The sequence below is a fragment of the Bicyclus anynana genome, chromosome 12 (assembly GCF_947172395.1).
Source record: "Bicyclus anynana chromosome 12, ilBicAnyn1.1, whole genome shotgun sequence".
Classification (NCBI taxonomy): Eukaryota; Metazoa; Arthropoda; class Insecta; order Lepidoptera; family Nymphalidae; genus Bicyclus; species Bicyclus anynana.
The window spans coordinates 15,114,875-15,130,822 of record NC_069094.1 but is presented as its reverse complement, the minus strand read 5'-3'; the positions used below and the strand labels follow the sequence as shown (position 1 = coordinate 15,130,822).

Genomic DNA, 15,948 nt, shown 5'->3' with positions numbered 1-15,948 from the left:
CGACCTCCTCTTGACTGCGGCTTCATCCTGGAACGCCAAATCGCTTAGCGCTACGCCTTTGCCAGATTATTTGATCAGATCAGATGATTTGCAAACATACAATATAACTATTGTATGTTTGCAAATCATTCTCTCTTTCATGAAGGCCTTTTTTTGTAAATCTACATATACACTACAACAAGCAACGACACAACTGTAAGTAATAAAATTAAAAAAAATATATAAAAATTGGTTTATTTAAAAATTTATTATTTACAAAAATATTATTTACATTTTCACTAATGATACAAATAACATAATAAACCTAAAGGAATAACAATAACTTAGTTTCTTGATTGCTTAATGAGTGACCACAATATCTTTTATTTAAGGTACATTATATAAACCTACTAGCCGGCCTGGCCGCGACTTCGTCTACGAATATTTAGTGCAAGCTTTCATCATCCCCTTTCAACCTAGGGGTTGAATTTTAAAAATTCTTGAATTACATAACATTTCGTATTTTCGTATATTCTTAATTATTAATGCACAAATTTTTAAAACTGTTACTCTAAAAATTAAGGACAATATTTCAACCCCTATTTCACCCCCTTCTCTTTTTATTTTAGAGATAAAAAGTTGCCTACGTTCTGTGCCTAAGTCCCATTTATTAGCCGTTTAGCCGTGAAAAGGTAACAGACAGACAGATATATACTTTCGCATTTATAATATTAGTATGGATGTATGGATATTCTATTTCATAATAGGAACATTATCTAAACAACAAAGCTAGAGAAGAAACAAGTAACAACAATACAGAAGCGGAAGCAGTGACTGCAGAACCTCTGGTTGCCTTCAGAATGGTCTCAGCTTGGTCGCTGCCCCACTTCATGTTGCTTCTGGCACTGGCTATAGCACTCAGACCGACTTGCCTTCCTAGTATAGACTCGTCAGAGAGCCATTGTTCCATCTGGAAATAATAATTGTATTTAATTTTACTTTTTTTTCGTAATATGTATTTTTAAGCGAGCCGTGATAGCCCAGTGGACCTTTGCCTCCAATTTCGAAGGGTGTGCATCCGGGGAATGCACCTCATGCATTGCATGCATTTTAAGAATTTAAATATCACGTGTCTCAAGCGGTGAAGGAAAGCATCGTGAGGAAACCTGCATAACAGAGAATTTTCTTAATTCTATAGCGTGTGTAAAGTCTGCCAATCCGCATTGGGTCAGCGTGGTGGACTATTGGCCTAACCCCTCTCTTTTCGAAAAGAGACTCGAGCTCAGCAGTGAGCTGAATATGGGTTGATAATGATGATGATTTATGATGATTTTTAATTTCTATTCCAGCGGAAACCATAAGAAAATCCTGCCTGGTCTCCACGATACAGATCAATCTAGTGTGGAGACCACAGGCAATCAAATACTTGGTTTTATTGTATGTATTTTCGGTTAATGAGGATTTTATTTATTGAATGCGATCTTATATGCTTAAAAACTGGATAAGTGCAAATCAGACTCGCCCACCGCGAGTTACATACAAATTTATAGGTAAGTACATAGTATAAGTATATACATTTTTTAAATATAGCTACTATATTATTTTTTATGATATGATAACGACGTTTGTTGATTTTAATTTAAAAGTTTGTTTTTTTGAGAGCTTCAAAGATTTACAAACCTGAGTTTTATGATTTCGTTCAAAATCGATATATGTCTATGGCATGACTGATCAAAACAGATATTGAAGACAAAATTAAAAAAAAAAACACCCCAGGAACTTCTTGACTGGGGTCCAGCGGCCTTTTATGGTTCTCATTTAAATTAATTAGGTATTTTATTACGACTCCATGTATACCAATATACATTGTTTGCTTTAACATTAACTCTAAGATAGAAGATAATAAAGTTAATACTAAAATCTACAAGTAAGCCGTAGTGTTGGAAAATTGCGACGTTATTTTATTAGCCATGGTAATGTTATCGCTGGATTGATCTAATTATATCGATAAAAGGATTTAGCGCTACACTACAGATACCTTCACGGTACTTGTGAATTAAGCGTAATGAGTGCCTTTATTCACTTAGATTATCATTATTTAATAATGTAGGTCAACATTGTAGTGTATACTAATTAGGGTAAAAAGTCTCCGTGCTTTGGAGAGCACTTTAATATACTCGCGCCATATTAAAGAGGGCGGATAATTGTGCCTTTAAGAATATATAAAGTGAACTTACATCTTTAAGAACTTCTTCCGGTGCGTAACTAGCTAAATTACTCAAAACACTGTCAAACCAAGCTGGGAGGACGACTCTGAAAAAAAATATTAAGTTGAGAAAAATATTACAAAAAAAAACGTATGTAGTTTGACGGTAAAGTTAAGTAAGTAAGAAACACAACATGTAGCTCTCGTTTCATATTCATTGATTTGCTGCATTTTACAGTTTTAAGAGTTTGAGCAAGTGTTGTGATTATTTCGATTTTCTCGGTGGACTTAAAAAAAGTTTTGGTTTTTCTTACTAAAATATGACATGACTGGACTGACTGACATATGAATACACTGTAGGAGAGGCTGTACGATCTAAAACCTTTGCCTTTTCTGTAAAAAAATATTAGTGATATTAAAGAATGACTCACTTTCTTCTGACATCTTCTAGTCTATTCTTGATGAATTCCAACGCAGGTTTTGTGTTACTTCTACTGCCGATGTAGAGGAAAGTAAAGGCGTTGACACTATCTTGAGCCTTGAGATCGTCGCTAAGGATCATTTCGAGGTACCTAAAAAAGATATTGTGTCAATTGTTATTGTTCAAGTACACCTAATCTTTGAATACATGTTGAGGCAACTGATTGTATGATAGTGGAACAATTTAATATATTATCTAAAATTAAATAATGTTATAAACGCGAAAGTTTGTTACTGGTTAGTTTTTTTTCTGATATATAGAACGAATATATTTTTTCCATAAACATTACACTAGTTTTATTCCGAACTAAACCATGGTTGCCGCAGGATTTGTGAAAATCAGATTTCCTCACGGACGAAGTTGCGGGCGTCTCTAGTTTAAAAGAAAATGTTTAACACATCCCGTAAAAAAACTTTAAATATGTACAAAATAACATTTATTGCAATATAAATAACTGACTAGGTAGGTATATAACAGGTAGATACCATAGTAACTTAAAGGAAAATAAAAAAATAGCCTGGTTTGTATTATTTCCTATACTTAAGTTAACTAAACATATTAATTTATTATGAAATATAGAGCTATAAGCTCACGAGATACAACGTCGGGGTACTCTCTTCACTTAGAGAGTCTCAACCAATAATACACTGTAATCTTTGGACTCAACGTTGCTGCCGCTCTCAGCGCGCGTTGAGAGAGGGGTTGTTTCATAATAAATTAATATAAATAACCCTAACGACTGTTTAAATTCTTAACTAAACAGTTTTTAATATTTAAAAATACAATAATGAGAATTAAATTATTATTAAGAATTAAATAAAATTTATTACGTACGCCTGTACAGCCTGTGCATTAGTTGTGCATCCAAGCGACCGTAACATGGCCACTTGGTCAGCTTGGTTGTTGGACTTTAGTCTCCTCTGTTGGAGGAACTGCCACTCCGCGAAACCTCCGTTGAGGACTCCCTGGCAGAACACATGCCTTCTGAGATTAGGGTTGACACTGAAAATAAAGGATTCATTGAAATCACTCCACCATTATTAGGCTAGAAGAATATTTACCATATCTTTTTTTATGGCAGAGTTGGCTAATCTATATGACCTCGGTTCCGAGGTCCTGGGTTCAATACCTGGATCAGGCTATGACATACTGAGCTTCTTTCATCTAAGAAGTTTCAGGTACCAACAGGTGCCTAAGTTAGTACTGTTAACCTAGATAAGCCTACTGTCCTATATGTAGGATGGTCAAAATAAAAAAAATAAATCAAGTTTCCCACTTGAATTGTAGTTTTTTTTTGTGGTGAAACGAAGTAAGACAGAGAAAATTTTAAATAAAATATTAGAATCTAAATATATTACTACAAAGAGTGGAATAAAAGTGCGTGTCAGAAATGAATCACAAGAGTGTGTATAAAAAACCTATACCTAATTTATGTTTAGTTTTTAATTTTTTTTTATAAAGTCTAAGAGAACCTTTTCTTTCTTATTAATGATTTAATTTATAAATCACAAGAGGTGTGTATAAAAAAACTATACCTAATTTATGTTTGTAATGTAATGTCTCACGACAGATTGCAGGAATAATTGAGAGACTAAATAAAAAAAAAAAAAAAAATATGTTTAGTTTCCAAATTTTCTTTTTTATAAAGTCTAAAGAACCTTTTCTTTCTTATTAATGATTTCATTAATAACTTTGATAAAGTGAAAATAATTTAATGCCAAAACTGGTGGACTATATGAGCCAATAAAATATGTTGATAATAGTGAATGACACAAATAATTCATGTCTGTAATGCGCGGAAATGCAGCCAGTATTCTTGCCACCATTCCACGTGGGCATGATTTGTATAGTTATTAGGATAAGTTAGCTTAAGTTCCCTATTGTATTCTTTCTCAATAAAAAAAAAAAAATGTCTGTACAATGTACATGTTTAATATTATGATAACGATATAGAATCTAATTAAGCACTTCTACTTGAAAGATGAATAAACGTTACAATAACCGATCCTTCTACTCGGACTATGACATTTTATTATAAGATTTCAAGTGAGTACTATCGGCCATTAATATGAAGCGTCATCGTATTATGTGAATACCGTAATACAACCAGAGCCTACATTAGCCAGACTTACTTCATATAATATGGAACCCTCGTAACTTTTATTTTAAATTTTCATGCAATTATTATAACTATTATATTAATACCTGACTTTTCGAAAGTACTTGTAAACTATGCCTTATTAAATAAAATAATTGAATTTTGACTTTAACTTTGACTTTGAATTTATGAAGGCTGAGTGTTAGTGTTCCTACCGTAAGCACAATAGCCAATAATAATGGAGTTCGCAGTCTGGCTTTGAAGGTAGCAGTTTCAAAACACAGTATACCTATATACGCTACAGACTTTTAATTGATCTATACTGGTATTTCACACGGGTATTAAAAATAGTTGACGATGCTTGATAGCTTTTGAGATGTAGGTGTTGAAGAAAATGTTTAAAATTTCCTGAAAACACTTTGTCTCGTATGCTCAAGTTCTAAAAAGAGCCCATTGAGCCCAAATCATCATGAGAAGAAAAACTGCATTTTTCGGACATCTGCTAAACGGATCCTTCTATAAGTTTCATTTAATCCTAGACGGTAAGATACTTGAAAAACGTACCCCAGGAAGACAGCGAAGAAAGTGAATAGATAATATCAAAGAGCGGACCAAGTTAACATACACAGAGGTTGAAAAAATTAAAAACCGGATAAGAGGAGTTTCCTACACATGACTGCCAAACGTCAATCAGAATAATGCATGCACCCAGTGATGAAATTACGAAGGCATCCATAATAATTGGCTACCATACCTTCGGTAGGAGCATGTTGACATACTTTCAACCTTTATAGAATGAGGAATGTCTAACTATGACAGGCTTTTATACTACAAGAAAACAACAATAAATAATGAACAGGTTCTCGAGATTTACTCGAAGATAGTGTGTGCATACGTAGAAAAACTATTTGTAAATAAAAAATAAAACTCTTAATTAATCTATTACGTCGACACTTATAGAGTTATGTATTACACAATCTGTTGTGTTATCATACATTTTACTCTAATTAATTGTATTTAATGATTATTATTACCGATGACTAGCCGACGTCCCAGTTTCACCCGCGTAGCTCCCGTTCTCGTGACAATACGGAAATAAAATATAGCCTATGACACTCATAAAAACGTTTTTAGTGGATAAAAAATTTTCGAAATCGGTTCAGTAGAAACAAAGATTACTACAATACCACAAACTTTACTTCTACGTATAAAAAGTATTAGGTGTAGACTAGATTCACTTAAATGATTATTTATACAGGTATTAAAGGCATTTGTAAGTTACAAACTTTTCGTCGATGAATAAAGGTGACTTTTGACAACATTAATTTATTAAAACTGTAACAAAAGAGGATAGGTAAGCCAAGAAAAGATGGTTGCTTATAATTGTTGTTGTAAAATGATAATGAGTAGAGTACTTTACTCATAATGTTTTTGTACAAATAATGATTTCGTTGATCACAATTTATAATAATTCACAAACACATTGAATGTAAGTAATAATTTCCTTTAGGGTTTCGATATTGCGTGTTCACAAACCATTGGCAAACTAAATATCAAAGTGTAATCAAATAGAGTAAAGTAACTGCAATTTCGATATGATAGGAAATTGACCAAGCCTTCGAAAATCACTACCGTCTTAGCGTACTCATGAAGAGACGGGGTTGTAACACCACCAACTTCCCAACTCCAGGCTGAGAATATTGACTAAAAATTTATTAAAATCCAGAAAATCTCAGAATCTCAAATATCCCGACGAAGGATTCTAACCCAGAACCCCGTTCTCTGAAACCACATAGAAACTGGAACAACGAAGCAGTTGATACAATGGCTATGAGTCCCTGATAGATCAGTGGATATGACCTCTGCTTTCCATTCGGAGGGTGAAGGTTCTAATGCGGTCTGAAGCATGTACCTCCAACCTTTCAGTTATATGCATTTTAAGAAATTAAATATCACGTGTCTCAAACGGTGAAGGAGAAACATCGTGAGGAAAACCTCTAGTGAAAAAGGCTGTGGTGGACTATTAGTGTATACGCTCTTATTATGCGAGAAGATTTGTGCTGTGAGCCGAATATATGTTGTATTATAATTAAGTGTCCAGTAGGTCTTCCTTTCTCCCCCTTGCTCATATATTTTGCCATTGGTTCTTTCACTGAGCTCACTGTAATTATTTCTATAATTTACCTTGTTCCACTAGTCATCAACGCCTTGTATTTGGTGACGGAATCGCGAATACATGCTAGGTGGCCGATGCTGCAAGCGAATGACAGCAGGTAGAACCTGTGCAGTGTTCTTGTCAAAGGTTCATCATCTTTCACATCGAAACCTACGTCATCGATGACAGCTTTAAGGAACTCGAACAGAATTTCCTGTTAAACAGTTTTTAAGTCTCAAAATAATTATTGCACAACCCAATTATGAATTTCAAAATAATAAACAGGTTTTTAGAGTATTATACTGCCCATATACTAATATTAAACATGCGAGTGTGAGTTTGTTTGTTTGATACACTTTCACGCCTCGCGGATTTCCATTAAAGAAAGAATTTTTAAAATCGATTTTGAAGTTCAGGCGTAAAAGCGTAACAAATAAACAAACAAATTGACATTCAGATTTATAATATAAGAATTATATTTATATTGGGTCAAGTGAAAAAAAAAAACTTACATCGAACGCCTTCAAAGTTTCTGGTAAATGCAAAAACCGATTTCTAATCCAGCTGAATCCAGAAATAGCTGGATACCAGGAGTAGTAGTCTGTATCCTCTTTCAAAAAGTCAAGGACTTTAAAGCCAAGTTGCCAACTGAGGCGACCAGACCTCATTAACGCAAACACATCATCGACTATCTGGAAAGAGAAGAAAGAAGAAGAAAATATGACATCTCTGTTAATCAAACTTTATATTGTATCTATTTAATGTTAATACCTGTGCTTTGTTCAATCTGTGAATAGGCGTTTTTGAAGAACTCTTAAGTGCATCAGCGTTCATTTCCCAAGTATGAGAATCGTAGTTTACTCGGTAAAAGCCTAAGGAAAAATAAAATAAATAATTACTCCAGTAAACCACAACTTTGATCAGCTGGCCTGATTTCCCTTTAATTTATTTAGTACTGGCGGACCCGGTAAAGCTTCGCTTTGACTATTATGCACTTCTTCCAAACCCTTACCTACCCTACACCTATCCTTAGTCTACACTACGTCTACCCTACGTCTACCCTACGCCTACCCTATGTCTACCCTACCCCTACCCTACCCCTACCCAATACATATTAAAATTCCAAGTATTACGAATCGTTTGTATGGGAGTATAAATTTTATTTTTAGTCTTTTTAAATTTTTCTCGCTGTTAAAAGCATCCTAAAACTTCAACGAACATTAAAAAAAAAGAAATGGCCAAATTGGTTCAGGCGTTGTTGATTTATGCGCTTACCAACGCATTTTGCGATTCATTTTTATATTATAGAAAATCCCTAATTTAGTCTTTATTAACGACGAATTAAAATAAATATCAAATCAACTGAGAAATGTCATCTAGCCACTGTATAATATCCACGAAGGGTTTTCAGTAGGCACCGGATATTACTATATGTTAGTATAGTAGTATAGAATCTTAATTTGGCATAATATCAAGTTTATACGTCAAATTTAGTAAATTAGCTTGCATGTCGATGATGATCATGAACAAGGTGATAAAGATTATAAGTATGGTTATGCTGATAACGGTGATGACATTAAATAGCAAGTAAATTTCCAACCTTTCTGCTGAACGTTAAATATAACCCATTCATGTCCTGGTGGTTTTTGTATTTGAATTGAGTCTTTAGTCATAACGATGCTTGATTTGAGATTATCCCAGTTAATGTCTCTGCCAGTTGTGTAAGTAAGGGGCAGTGGCCACACTTGTCCGGTCTGATTAGCTGACGAGCTTATGAAAAAGCGCTCCTAAAATATACGATAAATTAAAATTTGCCATCAATTTGTAGTATAATTTGCGAAACTAAATTATTATTATTAGTATATTATTAATTCACAAAGATAAATTATATCAACAATGACCAAAGTTTCACGAAAATTCAGTAATTTGTATATTAAATGCTGCCCTGGATTTCATTGATTACTATGAATTTAGCATTCCTCTAATCTCTAGAGATACACGCTGCATTGAAATCGGGGCGAGTAAAAATTTTGTAGGGGTGTAATGAACAAAAGCCTAACTTGGTCACTCTTGTATGTGGTAGGTATGTCTACCAGTGGCGTAAAGAGGGCGGTGCCCATCACAGGGCGTAGACTCTCAGGGGCGCAAGAATAGACAGAATTAAGCATCAGAATGGGCAACGCATTTGCAGAGTGAACCTGCGTTTGAATTTTAGTGAACGAGACGCAGTGGGTGGTATGATAGGCAAAGGGTCTACATAAATAGGGCGCAGTTATGGGAGCTCGCACAGGGCGTGGAAAGGCTATTTACGGCACTGATGTCTATAACGACTACTTAAAGAAAACAGGCTTAAGATGCCTTCCTTTACATAAATAAGTTAATAAGTTATGTACCTGAGTCACAGTCATTAAGCCAGTATCCGTGTTAACATTGACATTGATCACCGGGTATCCAGGCTGCTCGACCCAATAACGCATTATTTCAGCTATATTTAGAAAACTATTTATAGCATTGTCTTCTTGCACTGCTTTGGCAAATGAACTGAATAAGTGTGATGGGACGGCGTGCTCGTATGCCCTGGAAAATATAAACATTTATACTAAACGTTAGGAACCATTATTAAATTAAATATTTATTCTACATTCAGAAAGAGAATCATTAAGTGAAAATAGTTGTGAAAGTTAAGTAAACAGTAAACTATCTATAAATTTTAAACAGCTCCTGTTTTGATAGTCAAACTTTGAAAGGAGACACTGCACACAATAAAAATATCATAATAAATAAATAAATATAATTAAAATAAGTCTTAAATATAATGTGGATAATAACATTAACGTTCATAATTTTGTATGTTCCATAAAATCTAATATTCATTAAACTAGACATGATACTAATAACCTGGAACTACTGCAGACAAAAATCTGGTCTATATCAATATAAAAAAAAATTAAAGGAAGGAATTACACTTTGTAAACAATAAATGGTTATTATAAAGCTAGATTTAAAATAAAGTTATTGTATTAAAAATGCAACATACCTATCTAACAGGAAATAATTCAAGGCTTTTTTAAACGTAGCTTCTCCAACAAAATGTTTCAACATAAGAAGGAAAGAAGCGCCTTTGGTGTAGCTAATTCCAGTAAAGTGTCCAGTCACTTGTGCTGGGGAGTTTACAGTGTGCTCTAAGGCTCTTGTAGAGGCAGATGAATCAGTAGACAGCGCACCTTGTAAAGCTAAGATGTTGAATTGACTGTCTAACTCTGTAGATTTATCAATCTGTTTAAAAAAAAAACAATATGAAATTAAATTAAACTTGTTACAAAGTTACTCGTCTCAAAATTTCGAAATATAAATGCGAAAGGTCACTCATCACATAATCTAGAAAACCACTTGACGTACAAACATGAAATTTTACAGGGAGGTAGTATATAGTTAGTAAGTGCCCGCAAAGAACGGATTTTGCAACAGACCCGGATTAAGTAGATATAGGTATGGCTATACTCGTAAGCGTTGTACGAAGACTATTACTATATTATTCTACAAATAAATCCAATTGAAACTCACATAATTATTATCAACTTTTTAAATATTGGCAAAATACCGTATAGCATAAAATATAAAATCGTTTACGATAGATAATAATCTAAACTAGATAACAATCTGTAAAATGTAATACCATAAACGGCAGGCAAGATATGTTACAAGATTATTAATAAAAGAACTATGAAACATTACACTTATGGCCTCGGAGGTCCTGGGTTTGATTCGGTCCGATAAAGTCTTTCTTAATTAGTCCACGTCCGGTGGGAAGCTTCAACCGTGGCTAGTTACCACCCTACCAGCAAAGACGTACCGCCAAGCGATTTAGCGATCCGGTCGTGTAGAAACCGAAAAGGGTTTAGATTTCAGTTTCCTCCTAACAAGTTAGACCGCTTCACCCTTAGATCATCATTTATCAGGTGAGATTGTACTCAAGGGTTAATTTGTAAATAATAAAAATAAAAGAAATAAACATAGTTACAAATTTACTTACACCAGCCATAGCAAAGTACTCGAAGTAGCTGGCGAAGCCTTCATTAATCCACACGTTATCCCACCATCTGCAGGTGATAAGGTTACCGAACCATTTGTGAGCAAGCTCGTGAGCTGTTATTGTTCCAATATTCATTTTATCCAGAGCATTCGTTTCTCCTTCCTTGTAAAGAAGACGCAATTCTCTGAAACGGAAATTTTATAGCATTAATAGAATGTTTTGCATAACAACTTCTTTTAAGCCATGCAAGTTTAGTGATTTTTATTTTTTATTTTTTTAATCTCTTAGAAAACTTTAGTCTTAGTTTCGTTTTTATTTACTTCAATCTGACAATTTTAACCACAAAAATTGTTACCTATAAGAAACAAGACCCCAATTTTCTGTTGCACCAGATGCCCAATCAGGAGATGCAATTTGATCGTTTTTCATATTTTCAGCCATTTTATAGTAGTCAATACCAAAATATTCTTGTAGCCACTTCGTCAAAGGCGGGCCAACTTGCAATGCATAACCTCCTTGATCATCTGCATTTGGTCGAGCAATGATACGGTATGATGCGTTATAGTTGTCATTATCAGCAATCACTTTAAATTCCTCACTGATGTGGAAAGTTACCAAATATGCAGACATTCTAGGTGTAGTATGAAAAACTTCTCTAACACGATCTCCTACCCTGAAAATAAGAAACACAAACAAATAGACAACCAAATTTCAAAAAATATGAATATGTAGCTTATTTACACTAAGTTTACTAAAATTCTTAAGAAGAAATAAAAAAATTTAATATTTACAAATAAAGCTCATCGCACTAAATAATTAATGTAATTTTTAAACAAATTAAGTTAATCTTAAAATCTTACGTTGGATTGCTTTTAATCCTCATATTTGAAAATGTGTCAGTGAAATGTGCTGGACGGTTGATTATAATATCAAACGTCGATTTGAATCCAGGCTCATCAAAGCAAGGGAAGGCTTGCCTTGAGTTTGTAGGCTGTAAGTGCGATCCTGCGTACCAACTGAAAGAACATTAATTTATTTAATCAAGATGTACCAAATTAATTTTTCTTTCCGAGTTACGAGTAAGCTTAAGGTCGATGTAGATCTAGCCTAGTGATATATATGCTTATCTTATCTTATAACTAAGTTAGATCTAAATATATAAGTAAAAATATGGAAACAAGCAGATACGTTACAATATATTAAACTAGAAATCACAGCACATATTTCAAACACGTACTATAATACGATAGCCTTTAACCCTCAATCTAATGCATAAGTTTAGTTTCACCATTACCTTCAATCCAAATCAAACTGCATTTCTGGCAGCCGTAGCAATTATGACAGTAGATTTCCCTGAACAATCTCTTTCATGAGCTTACACCTATTAATACATATTGTTTGATAAATAATTTTATTTTACTCACTGAAGTTTTCCATTATCGTCTCTATAGCTTCCTCTAAATACACCTCTAGACAGTGGTGTCTCATTAATATTTCCAACATATTTAATTGTCACCTTGTATATGTTCGATTTAAACAACGAAATTCCATCTTTCAAATTAATTTTTAAGAAATGGTATTCTCGTATCCTCTCATACTCCTTTTCTGTATTAAGAGGAACATCTTGCCCAGCAACATCAACAACAGATACTGAAATTATGTCTCTTACGTTTTCTTGAATAATCAAAGATGTGATGTCATCTTTAACTGCCTGGATATGCAAAGAAATTAAATTTTATTGCTCTTTTAGAGTTTTAAAAAACATAATATATATTTAAAACATTTTTATCATATTATACGTTGCATAGATACTTTTCAAAATCATAATTGACTAAGATATTCTGCCGTGCTAAGCGCAAAAGTAGTATCTTAGTGACAGCTAATTTCGATATAATTAAAGTTATGTAAAAGTAGTATTCTCGCTGTACAGACAGTTATTATCAGTTGCTAAATGGAATTTAATTTAATATTAAGTATATTTACTATAGTCAAAGTATGAAAAAAATGTACCAGGATTTACCAAATTCATAAACTTAAGATGTAACAATTCCACTACTCCTACTTACCTTAAGAGTAATCGTGACAATTCCATCGAAAGTAAATGCCTCTCGATCACTCGTAGCTTCAAAGTAAGGAGTTATTTCTATTTCAAAATGTATGGGGTCCAGATCTTCGGGAACACGATAATTTTCATCTGCAGTATTACTTAAAATGAGTGGTTCCTCAATTTCTAACGGAAAATCCGTTTTTGCTAAAACTAGTATTGCTAATACTATTATTAGCTCCCTAAATACTGACATGGTTCTGAAATTTCGAAAATATGTTTATAATAAATAATAATGATGATATTATTTAACTTTATTCTTAAACAAATGCAATTGTTTTCTATTATTATAAAAATTATAATATTATGTTTACCTGCTCTTAGGGCCCCACGGTCCCGAATGACGTTTTTCACTATTGAAATTTTGATAATATTTTTATCAATATCCAATAAATTAGATCATATCAGGATTAAGATCGATAAGGTATTTTTTCCCATAATGTGGCTATTGTATTAATCTTTAATGATCATGCAATTATTTATGATAATGTTTATAACTTTATACATATTGATAAAGCATTATCATATTCATATATCCAACACGTGCTTATTATTTATTGACAATGTCAATAGCGAGCGATACTTTGTATTTTTAACCGACTTCAAAAAAAGGATTCTCAATTTGACGCGTATGTATTTTTTTTAATGTTTGTTAATTCATAACTTCGTCATTTCTTAACCAATTTTAAAAATTCTTTTTTTTGTTTGAAAGAGTATACTTCCAGATTGGATTGGATTGGATTCCATTTAATTTTCAAAAATTTTTTCGTGTTAAAATTAAAATAACAAATTGCCCGCATGAATGCGCCTCACGCATTCATTTACTATGCTAGCACACACTAAAGATAGAAAAAAAAATTAACCGACTTCAAAATCACAAAAGTAAACTAAAAAGCGAAAAATAACATTGTACTTTTTAGTTTATTTTTGTGATATCGGTTCAATTTTTTTGTTAATTTTTTTTTTACTTTCATCCAACAATATTATTTTTAAATTTTCGCAAGTAGGACCTTTTTACAAACTTGGTACTATCGCCAGTCTTATTATATTCTTAGTAGTTTTCGCTTTCGAAAATATTTGATTGATACAGAATCGAAAACATTGTGCCCAAAGGCTCCAAAGCTTGCCAATGAGCTTTGTACGCTTAAACGCTAAATCCTATTTTCTAAGACTGATGAGGAACGTGATAATAATATGATGATCTTAAAGTTGATAATAAAACTCGAAATCATTTTTTATATAATACTAGCGAGTGAAACTCGATGTAAACTTTCAACTACCTCTACCCTACCTCTACCCTACCCCTACCCTTCGTTGAAATTTTTCCTGAATTTTCTTTGATATAAACTTCACGGAGCCCGAGACCTTTTCAACGAATGCAAAACCGTGGAAATCGGTTCGTGCGTTCTGGAGTTATAGCATCAGGAAGGAAAACCCGACTTTTATTTTATTATTTTTTTATATAAAAAGTATCCTATGTTCTTCTCATGGCTCTAAACTACCTCCCTGCCAATTTTCGGCTAAATCGGTTCAGCCGTTCTTTAGTTATAAGTGGAGAAACTAACACGACTTTCTTTTATAAATATAGATTTCACCGTGGCTCCACTGGTAGGTATTCTTGCCTTCATTTCACGTGGACTTGATTTGCATAGCTAATATTAGGAGTAAACTTAAGCTTTTTGTAATATTTTCAATCAATTAATATTCTATTACTTCACTTATCTTAATCCATTACAAAGTCAGAAAATATTGTGAAGTACATTTTATCTGATATCACAATAGATTTCATACAAGTATTAGATATGTATTTCTTTAATTGCGTATTGTTGATCTGTTAATTAATCTATGCTTATCTGACAATTATTGCTCAATCACTCTAAATTACCAGATTAAATTATAGTTTATACATTTTGTTTATAAATATTTAATAAGTACACTCTTATAAAGGGTATATTCATTTGGTAGCCAGCTATTTGTTTTAGATATTTTGAAATTCTAACTATTTATTTATAACTTTCCTTATATTAACCGTCGACTTTTATTTTTACGAAAAAAAGTAGCCTGTCTTTTTACTAAACAATGTCAATCAATTTACAAGCATTGAAATCAGTGTTTCTTGATAAACGCACCACCTCCTTATCCTAAAATTCTTATTAAAATCGGTGCAGCTGTTAAAGACATTACTCTGGACCAACAGTCAAGACATTTTAGATTTAAAAATCAAAGACAGACGCTCCAATTATATTGATATGTAGAGTGTAGATATTGAGAAAATTCAACGTTTTTTTTATTCTTTACAAGTTAGCTCTTGACTACAATCTCACCTGATGGTAAGTGATGATGCAGTCTAAGATAGAAGCGAGCTAACTTGTTAGGAGGAGGATGAAAATCCACACCCTTTTCGGTTTCTACATGACATCGTACCGGAACGCTAAATCGCTTGGCGGTACGTCTTTGTCGGTAGGGTGGTAACTAGCCACGGCCGAACCTCCCACCAGCCAGACCTGGACCAATTAAGAAAATCTCAATCGGTCCAGCCGGGGATCGAACCCAGGACCTCCGTTTTGTAAATCCATCGCGCATACCACTGCGCCACGGAGGCCGTCAGACAACGTGGACTAACAAACCAGCAGTCTTTCTATATACATTGCATACATTACAATAAAAGGTTTAGATATTGCACAATATAATTTATTTCAAAAATAGTTTACATCAAATACAAGAAACAATGAAATAATTAAAATATTAAATAGAAACAGGCCGTTATGAATAGATTATTACAAACAATGATCAATAAATTTATTTTTAATTCGTTTATATTCCCAGCAAAAACTCAAATAGGGTTTCTAAGGTTCTGAGTGACGTTGCTCGATTTTCTTTTTTGCGAACAAT

General features: G+C 33.2%; 1 protein-coding gene across 1 annotated transcript; it reads right to left on the bottom strand.

Moving 5' to 3' along the window:
* Positions 1-751: 751 nt before the first annotated feature.
* Positions 752-13,252, bottom strand: LOC112054483 (membrane alanyl aminopeptidase-like). Its single transcript, XM_024094275.2, has 15 exons — positions 13,019-13,252; positions 12,377-12,663; positions 11,813-11,968; positions 11,308-11,625; positions 10,953-11,136; positions 9,957-10,195; positions 9,313-9,496; positions 8,520-8,706; positions 7,691-7,791; positions 7,432-7,611; positions 6,949-7,133; positions 3,501-3,668; positions 2,617-2,757; positions 2,217-2,292; positions 752-949 (listed from the first exon to the last, which is right to left on the bottom strand). The coding sequence occupies exons 1-15, from the start codon at positions 13,250-13,252 to the stop codon at positions 752-754; spliced, it is 2,838 nt and encodes a 945-aa protein (XP_023950043.2).
* Positions 13,253-15,948: the final 2,696 nt, after the last annotated feature.

Excerpts from the sequence above, each read along its gene's own strand:
- LOC112054483 (XM_024094275.2), bottom strand. The coding sequence starts at position 13,252 with ATGTCAGTATTTAGGGAGCTAATAATAGTATTAGCAATACTAGTTTTA. Across the intron at positions 7,792-8,519 it reads ATTTAACGTTCAGCAGAAAG|GCTTTTACCGAGTAAACTAC; the intron begins GTTGGAAATTTA and ends ATTTTTCCTTAG. Across the intron at positions 7,612-7,690 it reads ACAGATTGAACAAAGCACAG|ATAGTCGATGATGTGTTTGC; the intron begins GTATTAACATTA and ends TTCTCTTTCCAG.